The 19,431-nt window shown below is 44.3% G+C and overlaps 1 protein-coding gene across 1 annotated transcript in view; it reads right to left on the bottom strand.

The window, feature by feature from the left end:
- The window catches only part of CDH4 (cadherin 4), a 405,208-nt gene that overhangs the window by 18,451 nt on the left and 367,326 nt on the right, over positions 1-19,431 (bottom strand). Inside the window, exons 9-10 of the mRNA XM_057379655.1 lie at positions 5,455-5,640; positions 1-215 (exon numbers count right to left, since the gene is read on the bottom strand). The exon at positions 1-215 is cut by the window's left edge and continues 5 nt beyond it. Coding sequence (XP_057235638.1) covers positions 1-215; positions 5,455-5,640 — 401 coding nt within the window. The remainder of the gene's footprint in view (positions 216-5,454; positions 5,641-19,431) is intronic.

The raw sequence follows: 19,431 nt of genomic DNA, 5'->3' as shown, positions 1-19,431 counted from the left end.
GAGAACGTGGTCAGCACCGTCCCCGTGGGCACCCCTTCCTCCAGCCTGATCAGCTTGTGGTTGGTGGGGAAATAGGGCGCTTCGTTGACGTCTGTCACTGAGATGGTGACTCCTGCTGTCGACTGGAAGGACATCTGGATGCCACTGGCCAGGGGAGCYTGGTTTGATACCATCACTGTCAGCATGAAAGCTCTGTTCATCTCGTAATCCACTGCCTAGAACAAACAAACAAGCAAGTGTAGAGCCAAGCAGAGARTGAATTCTACCTTGCTGCAAGGTTAGAAGGCAGATGATATCRAAGCCATTGCCTCATCTCGTTTCATCCTGAGCTCAGCTCTTTAGAAGGTGTAAATCCAGAGCGGCTTCAATCCAGTGGAGGATTTGGCCATCCAGTGTTTGAAGGGTCAAACAGTTAAAAAAAATCCACACACAGCAGGGAGCACTTGTCCTGTGCTTCGTTCCAATGATCAGTGGGTTCCAAAGGACAACCTGCCTGCGAGAGCTGAGCATCAAATGAACAAACCCAGCCAGGGCTGCTCTAATGCAACAGGTGGAGCCTGCTAAGAGGGATGGGACGGGCACTTAGCAGGGCTGTTAGCACAGAAAAACGCTGACTGTGTAACCAGGATGGTCCCTGCAGACCCATGAGCCTGAAGGGCTCTTTATTTTCCCTCTTAAATGAGTTTATAAGCAAAGGTGGAGCTGCCAGGAACAATTCCCTGTCAGCTTAAGCAGGTGGTCRTTCCAGTGGGACCTCTCCTCCGCCTGCAAGGCATCTCGTGATCTCTGGGGGTTGCCTCCAGCTCTCACAGCTGGGTTTTGCTGCTGGGAGGCCACAGATCTCTTCTCAACACRCACATGAAGATGTGTCTCGGGAGCCAGACGGAGTTTTTGAAAAGCCTTTGCTGGCACGACTGGCTGAGCCCAGTATAATAATAATTTCTAAACCATCCCACTAATTATTATGAGGGAAGTYGCTAATCATCTGCCAGGGAGGTTTGAGTTATGCAGGATCACACCTCTGCTTGTTAAGAGCCGCTTTGCTGTGATTTATAAATTTAGAAGCGTTCCCATCCTCCCCAATGCCTTCTCCAGCACTGAGCCTGCCGAGCACTCACTCAGGGTGTAAAATGCCACRGTTACACCGACCTGGGCAGGGATTTACAGCAGCCACAGCCGCCTGCCAYGTCCTCTTTAAAACCCACTATTGTCAGGAGGGAAATCAAATCATAGGAGGCTACACGAGAGAAACAAATTCCAGGGGCAAAAGGTAAAAACAGCGGAATCTCGGCTCGGATTGAAGTGCAAATGTTCCYGTTGCTAAACGGCTTCCTGACAGGCAGGGCCAACATTTAATAAATAAAAGGAAGCGTAAAGATTCCCAGTACACCCACCCGTGCTGACTCAYGGACTTGTGCTGCATTCAAAACCGATGCATGGCAAAAGTTCCCATTTAAACACCATTCAAGGCCTTGAAACAATTTGACTAATGCATTTCCTCAATTTCTTTTCACGCCCCTCTAATTTATATTCCCTCAATTTTCATTCTTTTTTCTTTCTTTTTTTTTTTTTTTTTGATGCTGCTCTGTTTGCTAACCTGCCCACAGGGGCTCAGAGGGAGCTGGGGGCTGATTTGAGCATTTCCATGGGGAAGGAGGAGAGAAACTCCCTGCTGGCGATGCTCAGAACACACTGACCACACACAGCTCTGCTAGGATGTGACCTGATGCAAACTAGAGGGGTTTTATCCACCCCTCAAAATGTAGGGCTGCTCTCTCAGCTTCCTCCTCTTTCTTCTGGGAGCAACAAAATCAGGGCTGCAGAAAAACTGTGCAGGGAGCGGGGCTGAAYGGGGATCTGGCACCCCAAAATCTGTCCTTGAAAGATCAGGGTCACCATGAGTGTCCACCACACTTCAGCCTGCAGGACAGAGCTGATCTGCCTCCATCTCTCTTGTGCCCACTGAATTCTGTTTTGCAGTTTTGTTGGGGAAAAAAATAAAAGTTTAAAATGAAGAGCCTGTGCTGTCTGAGCTACTGAACCCCATGGGACAGCAGACCCTTGTAGTCAGACACTGCCCAGTCCTCTGCAGAAMTGCTTCCACACCTTCATCAGCAATTTCCACCACAACAGTTCACACCTCTGCTCCTTAAAACTGCCTCCCTCTGAGGTGCACAGAGCACTCTGTGCTCCTCACACCACACTCACCCCTTCCACCTCSCTGTAGTTCACTGAAAATGTTATATATTGCTTGTTTAACATGGTTTTCGGGACATGGTGGACTTGGCACTGCTAGGTTAACAGTAGGACTTGATAATCCTAGAAGTATTTTCCAACCAAAATGTTTCTTTGATTCAGCAGTCTCCTGAAAAAGCCCACAGCTGCATTTGGGACACGGACATGTGGGAGTGGTGCCGTTTTTTCACTTTTATGCCCAAGAAGCGTTTGACACGAAATGAAAAAAAAGCAGCACTTTTGCAGATTCTCCTTGCTGGATGCTCGCTGTCTGATCTGGGTGTGAAATCTCCCCCTGGAGATGCTGCACATCCTCCTCCTCCTCCACCASCACCTCCAACCAGGATGCAGCAGAGCAGCACCGAGGGGCTGCCACGTGTCCTCCTTTTCTTCAACTTCAACTGAAGTGAACAAATCTGCCTGGTGTTAGAGTGGAGGCAAATAATAACTGAAGCTTCAGCAGCATTCTCCATTATAAATTCACAGCTCTGATCCATGCAGAGTTTATAATAACATTTTTACTTTGCAGGCTGCCACAGGGCAGCCACTGCTGCTCTGGGAGATTGTCTTCAGACTCTGCGGTGCCTCATCTGAGTGGGAAGTTTCTCTCTCCCCTTGATCAGGGCTTTCTTTGAAGATTAGGGTCTCGCACAGTTATGGAAATGGTTTGGAAAGGCAAGAACAGAAAAGGGAAATGTTACATTTCTGGTGATCAGACCGGAGCTACAGATGGGGTTTTGCTCAGGGCAGCTGCAAAATGGCTCCCACGAGCACAATCTGATTTCCAAAGGGAAATTTGGTTTGGAAKAATTTCTGGCCCTCCATTTCAGGCTCCTAAAATGCTGGTGAAGTGGTGGGATTCTGCACAGACCCCCCTCCCTGTGCTGTTGCTGTGACTCCTTTGCTTGCAGCAGGAGCTGTGTATTATCAGCTTTGAAGATACACGTGAAAATCCAGCCATGTGGGGTCTGTAAATAAATGGTTCATTACTTGACTTCATTTTTTACCAGTGTTTTCAACCTACACTAGTGATCAAACCAGCAAAAGACTGCTCCTACACCACAAAGAACATGCTCTGACTGGCCACCCATGCTGGTGTGAGTACATCCCCYAAACCTTTCAGCATATTCACTTATTAACAGGGAACAAAATATTTCAAAGAAGAAGGTGGAATCCTAARAGTCTTCCCTTCTTCACCATGAAAAATTAATCACAAGCAATTTCACTCATTCTCCTTGCTGGAAATAGACCAAAAGCCTCCCGACCTGATAGGAGAAGGGAACCCTGGTGCCCAGGAGGATCAGGTGAGGTGATGTAGTGAAGACATCCGATGCAATTTCAAGCTCTGAGCTCAGCTTGACGAGATGTGATTTCCACGTGGTTCTCAGCTTTGTGATCACTGTGGGTTATACAGCAGTGGAAAGTCAACACCAGCATCAGTGGTGCCTTGACAGACCTGCCCTGCTTTTTGCCTGCAAGTTGTGAATGAGGGATGGTTCATTATGCACCAGTCCTTGTGCAGCAGTGCTGATCATGCAAATCCCCTGTTGTTCACTTTGATGTGCCTTTAAACTACAGTCCTGACACTTTGCTAGATTAMGGGGTGTTCCCATGCTTGCAGTGAAAGCGTTGGCAATTTTGATTTCAGACTGGCTGCTGATGGCAGTGGAAGTTAAATTTTTGCATTTTACTTTGTTGRATGTTTCCTATTTAAGCAGAAGATACACAGATGTGGATATGTGTATATTTACACACATATGTGCAATTGTAACACGTGTCTAAGCTCAAAGAGGTTTCCTAATGTTGCTCCAGGTAAGGCTGTCAATCACCATCACAGAGCAATAAAAAGTGATAAATGAAAGAACCCTGCTGAAATGCCACCTGGCAGGTAGGATGATGTCTCCCTTGAAGTTTCAGCACAGCAGCATCTGCAGACACACAGAGAGAGCCCAAGGGCCAGGGAACAGGACAGGCTCACACGTTCCTGCCAGMGTAACCTCACTGCCATTTCACCGATGTCACTTTTCCTAATTCCCAAACTGTGCACATTAGGGATGACTGCACCTTGTTTGGTGATAACAAGGAAGCAAGGCTCAGCACAGAGCCCTTGAATTGAAACATCACTATTTCCACCTAAGTCGTTGATTAGAACCGTTCGTTAGAAAAGGCCATAATTATCAGGAGGTGCTGGCTTTATCCAGCCCAGCAGGTATTAATCCTTCCCATGTGCAGTGCAGGGTGTGCTGTGCAGCTCCTACACATCTCAACAGTCTGTGTGTGATGGCTTTGCTGTTTTTTGTAGTCAGAGGGAACATCCACAGGCATCTTATCTGGAAAGAGCTTCAGTGAAAGCTGAGGAGATCCAGTGATGTTCTGGCTGTGTGGAATGACTCCCTGGCCTCAAAACTGAGAGGAATGAATGCTTCAATGAGGATAAAGTCATGTTCTTTGGAGGCAAGGAAGGAAACACAATTTGATACTTGCTGCAGGTATCTTGAGGCTTCCAGCTCTCCCAGCACAGAGGGAAGAAGGGATGGTGGATATTTACAGTCTTATTTCTTGGAGTCTTTAGACAGGAGCCTCTGCTGATCCAACCTGGGAGGGGTTTCCACTTGCGTGGAGCTCTCCTGAATTGAGGATCTGTCCCACAYTGTTTATTGCTTAATACCAGGAAARGGAAAATTTCTCCAACAGGTTTSTCACCRAACAACTCAATCAAAAGGAAAATTTCCTTCCTTTCTCTTACCAGAAAATTCCCTCCCCCTGAGATGTCTCTTGCACTCCCTGCTTTCACAGAGGATCATGTGACTGATTTATACAGTGAACTCTCAACTCACAGCAAACAGGGCTTTTCTGGCTCAGGAAGGGCAGGGCTGCCCAGACCAGACCCCTTCCCTCTTACAGAGCTCAAAGAGCCAAGGAGAAGCAGGAGGTGGAGGTCAAGCTTGGATGCTGGGCAGACCCTTCAGCACGTGAAGCTTTTTGAAAGCTCATTGTGGGCTGTGCTGAGCTGGGAAACCCAGAACCACTGCCACGCTGTGAGGTGAGAGCGTTCAGGACTCCTGCACGGAGAGAGATGGGAAACAACAGATCCAGGTGGAGAAGGCACGAAACAGCCGCAGGCTCCTGGCACAAAACAACTGGAGGCTCCTGGCCACCCCTGCAGCCTGGGTGGCTGTGAGGGTGACCAGCACGGGTGGGCTTTGTTCTCCCCCTTACCTTGACCACGGTGACCATGCCCTCGTTGGTGACGGGGTCAGTGCGGACGGTGAAGTGGCCCGAGGGGTCGCCRCTGATGATGCGGTAGATGGCGTTCCAGTTGGGAGAGTGTGGCTGRTCCCGGTCCATCACCGTCAGGTTGGCCACCACCACCTCCACTCTGTTCTCAGGCACTTCTCCTGAATACTGCAAATCAAACACAGTACTAAAAATCAAATCCCAGGTCACTGTAGGAGCTTTCTGTAGCCCCCACAGCCACCTCCCCGCTCCCCTCATCACCATTAACCCACTGGGAAACCAGGCCCATGAAAAGGACCATGGAGATTTTTGTAATGATCAACACATCTCTCTAAATTCTGGTTTTCCTTTTTTTTTTTTTTTTTTTTTTTTTTTTTTTTTTTTTTTCCATTGAGTGTTTCCCCAAACCTTTCCAAGCCTAGTTTCACCTCTCAACCCAAAGAACAAACCTGCTATCCCACAGCCACTGCTCAAGACTCAGCAAATGCTCCAAGGAAACCAACAAAAGCCATTCCTGCTCTTCTTGCTCAGTTACAGCAACCAGAGAGTTAATTGTCAACAGCAGGGAAAAATGGCAGACTAAAATGCCTAAATTTTTAAGGATTACTATCTCAGTTCATTCCAAGGTATTTTGCCTCACTCAGATTTCAGTGATGGCATTTCATTGCTTCTTCAGTGATTTTACTTCATTTTATTTCTTTCCTGCCCTTGATTTGATTTTGTCTCATTATTTGAAGTGTTTCATGTGATTTTGCCACAGCCTTTCCTGGTGCTTAATTCTCTCATTTAGCACTGATTTCCATGGAGCATGTCCYGTTCAGGCACATCCTGACACATTAACTGCATTCTTCTCTGCTTTCCAGTCCCTGATTTATCACATGGCTGATCAGGGATCCTGGCCTGTGAACACTTCCAGTATTTGGGGCTCAAAAGCTGCCAGCAAGACACATTCCCAAATTTTCAACTGTCCTCATCTCTCAGCACTGCCTATTAGCAGCACTTGCAAATCAACACCCTGACTGACATATGGCAAATTAAACACTGGGGAAACGCCGGGAGCGGCTGGCTCCGAGTCTGCAACCGAAATCCTGGCCCCAAACTGCAGGAGCAGAGCACATCTAAAATCTGGCCTTTGGTGTGCACAAATGCCAGGTTGTGTAAATGATAATAAATCATTCCTTTGTTAGCACAAGAGTCCATTTCCCCTCCTAACCCATCCCCATCCTCTGGCATCTCTCCCTTACGGATGTTTATATTTAGGATATATTATTTCACCGCTGACAGCAAAAATATTCAATCTGCCTTATGCTAATGTGAATTTAAATTTGCCCTTTAGTGGTATCCTGAATGGCATCCTGCCCTCTTTTCTGCCGTGCACCTGTCCTAAACAAGTTTTCATTAGTGAATGCAGATGGCATCTCTTTCCAGCCATGCTGAGTGGTGGGGAAGAACAGTGGGAAGCTSCAGGATAATTCTTATTCCACTACATGCTACAGCTCTTCTTTTCTCTTTATTTCCCCTGATTTCACTTGTTCTTTACCCATTCTCTTGCCCAATTTGGAGTCTCTGCGGCATACGGTTTAAGCAGGGAAATATATGGAAATTTATCAAAAGCCTCTTGAAAAATCCATTAGATTATGTCATATGTACACTCTACTATCAACCCTGTCTGAACTGAAGGAGATTAGTTAAACAGGATCATCTCCTCCTAAATCCACACTAGTTATTGCCCATTACATTAAATTAATGTTGTATGGCACGGCAGCAGTGACAGCTGATGAGCCCCCAGCCTCTTTTAGGCTGCACTGCTGACAACAAGGTATCATATTGTAATTCCAAAGGAGTTAAACACTCCGTGAAACCATCTCARATCTTCAGCCCAGGACCACAGATTTTGTCTGTCRCTCCTAGGCTTATGCCCTGCAGAAYSAAATAGAATTAAGKCATCAAGARCAAAYSATCAGCTGTATTTRACACACTGAAGAGGGACAGTCCTACACACCCCTGATCACCTTCARCAGGTCAGAACCCAGTGAGTTTGGRTTACAAGGAAAATCCCACACRACAGATTTTACAGCAGCTCCTCTAACAGCCATCACAACATCTGTTTTTAGCCCAAAGTGATAAAGCTTACACATTTCAAAATACCAATTTCATAGGTTATATGAAAATTTATAAATACACGAGCACATACCAATATAAAGCCTGGAGGGAGATGACAGCAGCCTACAACACTTTTTCACTGGGGTAAAAACCACAATGTTTGGCACATCCTGGRCAATCCAGGAGCTCATCCACTTGCTGTTCACCTCTGTTAGGTGCAGTTAGGAAATGATCAGTCCTAAGCAGCACTGAGAGTGGATATTGCTTATGGTGCTTACAAAGCAAAGTATTTTTCCGATGAGAACAGAGCWCTTCCACTGGGATCAAAGGAGCCATCCAAAGCTATTCAGGGTAAGAAGCAAATCTTGGAGAGATGTGCCATGAAGAAAAGAATAATTTTCATCAGCTACAGATCAGCAGCTATTGGGAATTCAAACTGGAGCCTGCCTTTCCTCCCTCTCACACTCCCCCACCATCATTATTATAGGTAAATGCTGTAATGTGTATTGTCCACAATTGTCTTTACCTTTAATAAAATTAAGTAATGACATTAAATTACACCTGCTAAAGGAAGGATGGCAGCTCAAAGCTACCCACACTTCTTTAATGTCATTCCCTCCCTACCCTGGAGTAATTCAGGATAATGAACATCTTTCACTATACTGCTTTCCAGCATTCTCTCTGCTCTAAGTTCTCTTTCATAAGATTACAATTGATTTTCAAATAAAGAGAAGCATATCTATTCAAACAAGGTAAAACAATGGGCAGCAGAGGAGCTGCTGGARTAAACACAAGATTGATAAAGCAGGGCTTGACCTATACCTGTAGCATTTACTCATATTCCCCTGTATTTCATTTAGCTTCACTTTCAATTGTTGCATTTGAAGTCCTTAGTTTCCAGAGTGCTTTTTTGAAGACCATTCTCAAGGATTTCTATGGCTGATTGTTACACACTTTTATCCCCTTCTCTGATAAGGATTAGTTCTGAAATGGGCATGTTCCTAAATTCTTAAATTCTGTAGGGTCTTTTTTTTTTTTCTTCCCCTCCCATAAAGGCCTATGCTGGCAAATGACTTCTCCCACTTCTCTGGAGCTGGTCTCTCTGAAGTCATGCCTTGCTAAAAAGGAAAATATTCATTCTGATTTTTGGGCTGGTACTAAAATTGGTTAATCCCAGAATTTGCCTTTTGTCTCATTTGGAGCTGACAGCACATAAACACACAGACAAATATCATTCTGGAGGAGAAARGGGTTGATGTGGGGGACAGATGATGAATTTACAGCATGACTTGACTTTGTGCAATAAATCTGRAGTCTGGGCAGTGAAGCCATGCACAGCTGAATAAAACCAATTAGCTACTGCAGCCACTCCTAGGGAGGTGTGGGAYTGAGACAGATGAATACAAAGATAATTATTCAGGCTTCCTTCTAAAGGGAATTCCTTTTTTCCAATATTCTTACATTTTTGCCTAGCAAGTTTTGCTAAAAAGCTGCGAAGATAAAGACTTGTTCACAAGAATATCTTCAGGAAAGATCTTTCTGTTGTCTCCAAAATTCACTAATGATGACACAACATTTGTTCCAGGCAGTAGTGGTTTATGAAGGCTGAATTGCCTGCAGAAATAGTGTTTCACGACCTATAGCTATGGATTAACACAGAAAAAGAAGGGCATCTCAGTCCTCTTATTAAACTCAGAGCCCTTCCCCTGACAGCTGTGACTGCTGCAAAGTGCTGAATCTTCTGTCTAGGTCCCTTAGGCTGGGAGAAACTGAAATGAGAGTGCATGKGGTGGTGGAGAGTCCCATCCCTCCCCAAATCCTGCTGCCAGCMTGCACAGGGTTGGGTAAAAGGGTTTACCCTTTCTGCATAATATTCAACAAAGATGCCTGAAAAACAGGCAAATTAATAAACAACTGCGGTGTGGTTGCASCAATCTGTGTAAAATGGGGGGAAAAGAAAARAAAAAGATGAAAATCTCCTAATAAATCATTAATTGTGATGTGCCTGCCCAACTGCAGCACGGAAACAAGCAAATGCCATCCTAATTGATTGCTTCTTATTCCGTTTTTATAGGCCTGCATTTTTTATTGTGGGGGTTGAATAAGCCCAGAGGTGTAAAAAACCTCTAGATTGTACTCTGCGTATCTGCCAACTTGATATTTAGATCAATAACGCTCTTTTTTTTTCCCCCCCCCTCTACTCCTACTACTGGTAATTTAGCTTTTCTTCCTAGCAGACTAATTGCTGTTTTCTTAAGCCTTACTATCAATTCTGTGACCTTTAATTTCCAATATTGGTTGCTGCAGGGATGGGAGGCTGTGCTGGGGCTGAGTTATCACAGTCCCTCTGTGCTGTGCAGCTCCCAGCGRCTGTGACAGTCACACAGCAACTTCCAGGGGCTCCCTGCACTGYGTAGAAGACCACCAGCTTGCTCAAAACCCCACAAAACCCCTGCAAAGTCAGCCTTATTTTGCTTTGAGGCGCTCATTTCTTGTTTTATTAAACAATACTCTGATGTTTTGAGTGATGCCCACCGATGTCCTCGCTCCTTTTTGAAGCTGCTCTGCGTTACACCGGCCTGTAGCCCCTTCTTACACCTCTTGGCTGYTGTTTTTCCAGGCTCATGGACACATTTTCTGCACTGCAGCATCCCTGCTTCAGCTTYACATCCATGTGGATCTACTCCACAGCCCATCCATGGATAAATTCACACCCAGCTGCCACGGTGCTAGTTCAGAACTGAAGGCAGGAGTCAGCCTTGCCCTGCTGGCTCAAGGAAGTGCATGAGCACRAAATCACCACTGAAAGCTCACCAGCTTTCTTTTAAAGATGCTTTGGAAGTCGTGTCTTGGCCCCCAGCAGTCTGTGCTGTTGAAGCACCTCTCCTGTCAGCTGTGSTGGAGCCCAGCATCCCCTCGTTCACGGGGAAGCTCCAGTGATGCTCAGCGTGGTCTCCACGTGCTGATTTCTTTTTCTTTGGGTCAGTTTGGAAAAAACAGCAAATCTTAAAGTTTGCCACTTCTGATCCCATCTGGAGCACAGACAATTTCTGTTGTGTTCTTGCTACAGGTGACAGCCACCAGCTCTATGCTTTGCCTTTACTGCTGTTATTTTTTTTGAAATCTCAAATAATAACTAATTGTGGATCAATATACAAATTTTRCTCTTTGAATATGAAGACAAAGCTGGGACAGAGAAGAATAAAGCAATACCCTCTCTTTCAGAAACAGCAAAAGAAAACCCTCTCACTTCAGACTCYGGTGTGAGGAAGGAACGTGTAGGTTTCACCTTGGTTCAAAGACTTTTTGAGTACATGCCAGGAGTTCAGAGCACATAATAGYAAAAGGATATTAAAAAAAAAAAAAAAGTAGTTTGCATGTCTAACAAAGAGCACTGATTTTTTTTTTCATTATCAGATGTTACATTCTTTTGATAGCGTGAAAAGATGCCACAGAAATGATGACACAAGACACCATTCTGCTGCAAGATAACTATTTCCAAATAAATATATCTTAAGAAATGAGGTTTGAAGTTTGCATAGAAATTTAGGTATTTTATAAAAATGCATTACAACACAAAGGAGCTTTTTACAATGCTCATATGAAAGGTTTAAAAAGAGATTAAAATTATGTCCTTGGAAGGCATACAGCCTTGTCAAGAAAAAAAAAAATCTACATTAACCCCGTGTAGGAAAGTTGTACTTTATCTGTATTTCAAAGGCTATAAAGAAGCACTTTAATCAACCTACTTGACTTTGGGGACTTGCACATCTCACTGAAACTCATGCAATCTGGCATAGTGTGGTTTCCAGAACACAAAAGCCTTTAATCCGTAAACCGACACTCTTGTACATTCAAATCCTGATACTATCTCCTTGTTAGGAACTAAAATTGTGAATTTATCCAAAATGGGATCTCATCTCGTCTAAATGATGTAGCCTTTGCAACGGTGACCTTTAACAATGGTTATACCCAGCAATGAAAGATTTTATGTCAGGAGCCAGTGGAAACAATATACATTAAAATTCTGATCTGATAGCACAGCCCTTTTATTTTCCAGTTTTAGACAAGGATCCTTTGAACATTTCATTTGCTCTCTTGTCTAACATACCTTTGTTTCTTGCCTAGGGAACGAACAGCAGGAAAAGGTGGCTGATACTTTTCTGCAGACTATTTGATTGTCAGGTGTAATTAGTAATGCTCTCTTTTAAATAGAGACATAGATTTTAAAACAGCTGGAACTGCCTAAAAAGCCTCATTCTTAAAAAAAAACCCCAAACCTTATATACATACATTTATATAACAGAACATTTTTGCACAGACACATCATGGCTTTACAGTGCTTGACAGCCCTGTGCTTCAACCAAAGGGTGAACAACCAAAGGCTGGAGTGACTTTCCTGTCCCTCAAGGCAGCTGCAGAACGGGCTGGAGCCATGCCCTGCACTGGGGCAGGATCCTGAGAGCATCTTTAATTCATGTGTTACTGATAAACCCATCAGGCCAGTCTGGATTAGCCCATCCATCTGCACAATGTGACCCTGGATAGAACAGCCCCAGCCAGGATGGGAACCAGGGTGGGCTGGATCCACTGGGGATCCCAAACACCTCTGTATGGGCTGGGGACAAAAGGGCTGAAAGAATAACCAGCTGGGAAGCTCACCACCCCAAAGGATACCRTTGGTTTGGATGATGCCTTAGGATTTCAGCTTCTCYATTTCCATGTCTCTGTAACCCTGTGATTCTTCAGTGTTTAACTCCAGAYTCCACAGACAGTGCTGAGCTCCTGCTCTCCCATTTTTACACAAAACAATTCCTCTCCAGGCCCCAAACTCAAGGACACCTCACTGTGCCCCAGGAGATGGAAACAACAGAGAACTGGGGGGAGAAAATTTGGAATAAATGACTTCATTGGCTGCAGATGGAATTGGAGGATTCAGCCCCAATGTGCAAATGGACAAAACTGATAAAACGTGAAAAACCCGTGAGCCATTGTCCATTTCGGGTGCAGCTGTGACTGCCCTGAATGCACCTCAAGGCCCTTCAATAAATAGAACTTCTTTTTATTCTCTTAMTTTTGTCTACATCTGTTTTAAATAAATGGGATTTTAGGTATCCTGGATATCCTGACTCGCCAAAGTGGCATCCCTGGAATCCCCCACCACGGCACGGGGAGCTTTCCAATGCATCCTACTCCCTAAAACAACCATCTCCCTAAAGAGAGGATGAAATTAATGCATTTGTCAAGCCTTGCATTTCCTTCTCCTCCAGCAAACTGCAGAGCAGCAAATAATCACGCTGCTTTGAACAACACTTTGAAAATGTGTTTTTCCTGATTTACATGTAAACCAGAGAGGCAAAAACTGTGTGAGAGAACTCAGCTCCTAAGTGAGCAAAATGCACTCCACAGGTCTGGCTCAGCATCTCTTGGTGAAATGTGTCTAGAAGGGGATGTTTCAATTCAGGCACCTGTAATAAAGTTTCATAAAGAAGGGCCTTAAGCTGGAAAGTCTGGTTTAGGATTTTCTTATTAACTGCCCATTCCTCRTAATGAGTTTTTAATTTAATTTTTTCAGATTTTAAGGCGTAGAAAAGCTGCTCGTGTGCTTCTGAGATCTCAGGATGGATATTTGGGAAAGGAAGAATTTGGAGAGTACTGAAACTGATTTTTCATGTATGCCATAATCCTGGTATTGAGGTTTTTAACAAGGTTCCTGTGCAGCAGAGCTCAGCCTATGTGCACACTGACTCCTGCTCAAACCTCCCCTGCACTGCAATTGCCACTGTTATTTCCAGATTAGCCTCAGAATTAGCACAAAGAGCTTTTTAGGGTTTTTCTAAAGAGTAGATTGGAACTCGATCAGCAGGCCCTGAAATACCCTCTGATCTGGCCATAAAAAGGGTTCCTGACTGAACAGAGCACTCTTGTAGGAGAAAACCACTGCAGCAGATGTTTTATTCTAAAAGTGTGGTTTATTCTGTGGTTTAAAGACATGTTCCTCTGCACTCGGACACAGTGGCCAATTTTTTATGTCCTTACTGATGTTTAAAATACAGTGGTGATATCTACCAATGGGGTGAGAACTCACACCTACAGGAGATTTGTGCCAGGGTTTCTACAGGAAAGGATGGAGTCCCTAAAATCTCAAAATCACAGAATGATTYGTGTTGGAAGGGACCTTTAAAGGYCACCAAGTCCAACTCCMTGTCACCTTCACSCAGGTGAGAATCTGGCACTCCAGAGAAATGCCTGCCTGCTCACAATAACTCAGAGCACAGAAAAGACCGAATTAAATGCTGTGTAATTAATCAGCCTTGCCATGAAAAAGAGGCTTCTCACTGAAATTTTGTTTTCAACATTTCCTGTGGAATGGAGCAGAGAAATGCAGTGAGAAMTGGGAGGATATTGGGTCAAAGAAAAGATGGAGTCACTCTACACTTGTAAATTCAGGAAAGCAAATAATATTGTTTGTCCTTTTAATTTTTTTTTAGCAATTAAAACCTGTTGTTTCCCCATGCTGAGCAGTATGAAAAACTCTACCATGCTCAAGAAAACTTTTGAGAAACCTTGCAACCATTCTCTGATTTTAACTGGCTGTTTTCTGTGTTGTGACCTTCCTTTCACAACTGGGAAGCTTTAAGACATCCTGGACAGTTAGAAAAGATTTGATAAGAGAAAACTCACAGCACTCCCAAATCCTTTGCTAAATCTCCCTTTTTCTTTTYCCCCCAGCATGTCACTAAAGATTTCATAAGTGAAATGTACTTAATGAAATTCCAGATATATATCCTCTTAAAATGACAGCCCTCGGAAGCAACTGTTTTTAAGGGAACAGAATATTGAAGAATTAAAAACCTGCCGACCCAAGGAAGTTAGCCAACCTCAGGAGGGGATTTATTTCAATGCCTTGCAATGGAATTGCAGAATGTATTTCAATTTCTCAGCCTCACGCCTGTGCCTGAGATGCTTTGGACTTTTAAGATAAAGAAGTAATCCAGCACAAGTGGGTATTTGCCTGGGACATCTGGCAGACGTGGACCTGTCAGAGATGTGTGGATATTCAGCCTAACCAGGATGGTGCTGGGTGTCTGCATCCAGACAGCTGAACTGGGCTCTGCAAGGCCAGCTCTGGGTTCAGGAGGAGAATTAGGATATTTCATTTATAACCAAAAGCAGAAAGAAACACAAAGTCTAGAAGAAAACATTCAAATTTGAAAGAAATGCTGCAGGTGGAGAAATATCAGAGAAGAAACGTGGTGTGGGTAGATATGGGACACAGGAGCATCAATGTCTGATTTCTCCTTGAAATTCCAGCCTGACTGCTGCACCAGAGATGATGGGAACAGGGTCTGATCCACACACACAGATGGATGATGGAGCCCATGGTGATTTCCACGGCAGCACAGCACAGAGGAACAAGGACACCGCCCTCTGATGTCTCCTTTGACTCCAGAGATGCTGTCAGTGCCCCTGTCCCTGTCACCCTCAGGGTGCTCACACCTGCCTGGAGCCTCCCTCTCCCTGGACAATTCCTCAACAGCACCACAGAAAGCACAGAATGGGATGGGYTCTACAGCTTCTCCCTSTGGATCCTGCTCAGGCTGAACAGKGGAGGAGGAGGAGGAGAGAAATCCCTGATAAATGAGACTCTGAACCAGGAGACAGCCCTGCCAGATGCTGCAGATGAGATGGTGACAAACGGGGGACAGCCTGATGGGCGCTGTCATGGGCTGGGGGTTGTCTGTGCTTTGATAACTTTATATGATACTATAACGCTAATTAAAATTTTATCATTAGATTCTTATTAACGTAATTATCATATTCATTATAATATTAACCCAGCTGCACAAACCAGCAAACGAAATGTGGATTTGACTGACGTGTCACACGCATGTTTCGTGACGTGTCACACACATGTTTGGTTACGTGTCACACACATGTTTGGTTACGTGTCACACACATTTCATTATGTGTCCCCTTGGGACTGGGGATGGCTGTGCCACTCAGCCCACGGGTGAAAAGTGCTGCAGGGACAGGAGAGCCCTGTGCTGGGTGCTCCAGGTCATGCAGGAATCACACAAAATCCGTGCTGCTCCTCCTGGCTCTGCCTCCCGTGCGAYGCTGCAGCTCCAACGGGCTGAGCTCACTCTCTCCAACCTCCATGGAGAGGAGGTTGTATTATTCTTGATTTTACACCAAGTAGTACACGTGTCCAATCTCAGAGAGACCAATAGAGTATTTTTTTAGATCCCCTCCCTACTTTTTTGTTTTTTGGTGACAGAAAATTGAAATTAGTAATGAAACTATCGTACCTTTTTTTTTTTAATCTCTGGTCTTTGGCAATTTTAAACTCTGAGGTCTGAAAAATTCATTACTACTAACTTCCATCAAGGGTGTTCCTGAAACCAAAATTACTTAATCAACTCAATTTAGCTTCTTGTGTAGACCTAATTCAGAAAAACTTTATCTTCTTGAATTGTTATTGCAATTAATTTCCCCCCCCCCTTTTTTTCTGCAGCAGACGACATTTCAGTAATTAGATATTCTATAAAAATGAGTTATTCATTCAGAATAGCTTCACTTTTATATTTGATTAATCATATTACCACTGAGGTCTGGGTTTTGTCTCCAAGGAAAGTTTAATGACCTCATTTTAATCCTTCTTTTAACCACCAGGCAGGTATCAATGAGGGGAAATAAAATTATCTTCTTTTTTCTTCTTCTCTGCTTTATTTCACAATCTCAAGATTACATTTGATGCTTTTTTTTCTGTGTGACTGACCCATTTACAAGGAAGAATCTAGCTGATTCCAATTAGGTTCAGGACAGAATCAGGCTAAACAGAGCCTTGAACTGTGGCTTAGTAACTAATGCTCAGTGTAATGGAGAGGAACCAGAAATGCTTCACCACGTGGCAGCCAGTTTAAAACTCTGTACGTGATTAATTTGGTGATAATTTGAAAATGAATGTACTGAAAGGAAATAAGCAAAACAAAAGGCACTGTAAATTTAGGTTTTGATTAATRGGGTCTATTAGGAAGAGACTTCTGTCAAGGAGATGACTTTTTTTTTTTTTTTAAATCAATGCATATATATCCACACAACATAACGGAATAATTCATATAAACCACAATTTATCTGGGAGTAGAGACTCAGATATGATTGATGACTGTTTGCCTTGCTTCAGCATCTATCCATGCTTTATGCACATCTATATTTGGTATTTATACATACACATCTCTGTATCTCTATCTTTTTTGCAGACTACACTAAGCAGTCTCAAAGGTATTTCATCCTTTCTGTCATATGTCACACTGGTGGAAAGGCTCAACAGACATCACAGAAGAGGCTGATGCTTTTTTCATTAAGACATGAAGAATTATTGTTTTCTCATAAAGTGAGAAACATCTTTCATTTTAGATGAAAGAGGTGATAAAATAAAGAACAAAAGTTGAGAGCCACAAGAGAGTTGGAAGCGTGTCCTGTGTTCCTGAGTGTGGCACTGAAGGGGCCTCTGGGCACTCAGAGATGCTCAGAGATGCTGGAAAAACCACCCTGCTCCCAGGGAATCTGTACTGAGAGCTGGGGATCACCCTCCTTCTCTCACAGAATGAAACTGAGTGGCATCCCACTGCCTCAGCTCCCTTCCGCAGGACAGGCTTTGAACTGAGGAGGAATCCACCCCCAAAGGCAGATCAGGATGCAAATATTTCCCCAACCACGGTCCATCTGTGTCTGCAGCTGCACAAAGCCCCTGGAATTATTGTGGTGAGTCCTGCACAGGGCTGGAACAGGATGGGAAGAATGAATCTTGTTTCTCCTTGTGCTTTCTTTCTAACTGCTACCTCTCAGCCTAACATCCTCAATCGAATTCATTTTCATGGCAAAGGTTTTCACTGGGACGAGCAACGAGAGGCAGAAAGCACTTTTCAATTTACAAGCACTGGGGTCTTATTCAGGAAAACTAGACTGATTTGTGGTTTTTAAGACTTCACTGACTACATATTTAATGGAAATGCACACAGAATTAGGTGGATGCTCATGYACCCAAAAGCTACTGGGCATATTGGATTCACTTGAATATAATAATTTATTTCAGTTAGAGGATGACAGCTCTGTAACAGCCCAGGCTTTGCTGGGTAGCTTGGCTGAGCCTCGTTTTGACTGGAAAATTGCAAGTGAGCACAGTCATCTGGGAATTTCCATGAAWGCATAATTGATTTTTAACAATAAAGGCTGTCTGCAGGACTGTACAGACCTCCTGGGTTTGTGTTCAGCTGTAAAACAACACAGTCCTGCACACTCCTCACCACAGCATTTGGTCTTTCCCCTTGCCAGCTCTGACCTGTGCAATCTACTTGATTTCTGCCTCTTGTGACAACTGCCTCTAAATTATGCCACAGGCACAGTTTTGATGATTTAAAAATGCTGTAGGATCCGGGTTAATCTGCATTCCAATGTCACTGAGACTTTCTGAATGGCACAGGTGTAGTGATGGGGACAGTGAGAGCTTTAGGCTGTACACTGGCAMATCATGTACACAGCACTCAAGATTTAATTCCTTGATCCTTCCCAGGGTCTAGGAACAGGGAGGAAGCAGATGGACACATGCCAAGCTACCCACTTGTACTATTTTTTCCCAGATCAGCCTGTTAAGATCTCTTTTTAGGAAGTCCTCATAGGCATCCTGGTCCTATTTTCTGTCTGCAGGAAATCCCAGTAACATCCCACTCCTGCTGGGTTCTCCCTTCACAGTGCAAGATTAATTTGTAAAACATGAGCATGCATGTAAAAGGGATTYCTCATAACACTCACATGTTCTGAACGCTTCTGGGTACATCTGCCTGTAAATGTGTTTAGGAAACCCCAAGGCAGCCCGACATGGATGCTGATTTTGGTTTCCCACCACCATTAAATATGATTTCTCCAAAGCAGACCTATTTGCATCCTTGCATCCCAGTCGCTTGGAAGTCACAATCTTTCAGCCTGAAGGAAAAGCTGAGGGCTTTCCCTGCTACTTTGCTATTTTGAAACTCAGCGTTAAAAACAGAGCTCAGCGGGATTTGACTGAGGGGGCTGGAGCCCAGGCAAAGCATTCACCCCACTTGCAAAAAAAAAGTCACATTTTTACAGCTCACATCAGCTATTTCTGTGCAGTGCTGCTCTTGCATAGCTAAAGCCTCTCCTCAAACAATGAAAGTGAGAACAAATGCACACAGAACAGGGAATACAATTTTGGGTTGTGCTTGTTGGCTTTGTCTCCACAATTTTGGCAAGTTCACAGAGCAGGAGGCTAAGTGAGTGCTACACCATGGCTGTGAAAAAGGAAATCTCTGCACCCTCATTCAGGGCACTGAAACTGGATTACTACACCCAAATTGGGTCAGAGGAATGAAAACTGAGCAGAGTGTGGAGCACAGCGGGGTTGGCAGGATAATCAGGGAAGGGAAAACCTAAAGTAGAAGGGGTTGGGGGATCTTGGCTTGTTCTGCYTCACAGAGTGCTGCACACTAATAAATCATGGGGGAGAGGGCAGAGAAAATGGGAAATATCAGAATGGGAGAAGGAAGAACTATTTCTGCTAAAGGACACTGCCAGCATGGCAGCGAGTGGAGAGCATCTCCACTCCCAAAGGCCAAAGCTCTTCAAGAATTGAGCTTATTAACATCTCCCACAGTACTCGAGGAGCACAACACCTGCACAGACAGAGGTTTGACATTTTTGGCACCGTGGTGCCCTTTTAACTTGGGTCTCTCTCTGTGTTTTTTGGTTCAGGAAGTGCTGAGCTCTTCCCTGCAGATTCCAGGCCTGCCTGATCCAGCCCAGCACGAGCCAGTTTAACCCAGCCCCACTGCA

This window comes from Malurus melanocephalus, unplaced genomic scaffold (assembly GCF_030028575.1).
Source record: "Malurus melanocephalus ecotype Western Australia unplaced genomic scaffold, MMel_1.1 scaffold_415, whole genome shotgun sequence".
Classification (NCBI taxonomy): Eukaryota; Metazoa; Chordata; class Aves; order Passeriformes; family Maluridae; genus Malurus; species Malurus melanocephalus.
The sequence above is the reverse complement of the archived record's forward strand: the minus strand, read 5'-3'. Positions and strand labels throughout refer to the sequence as shown.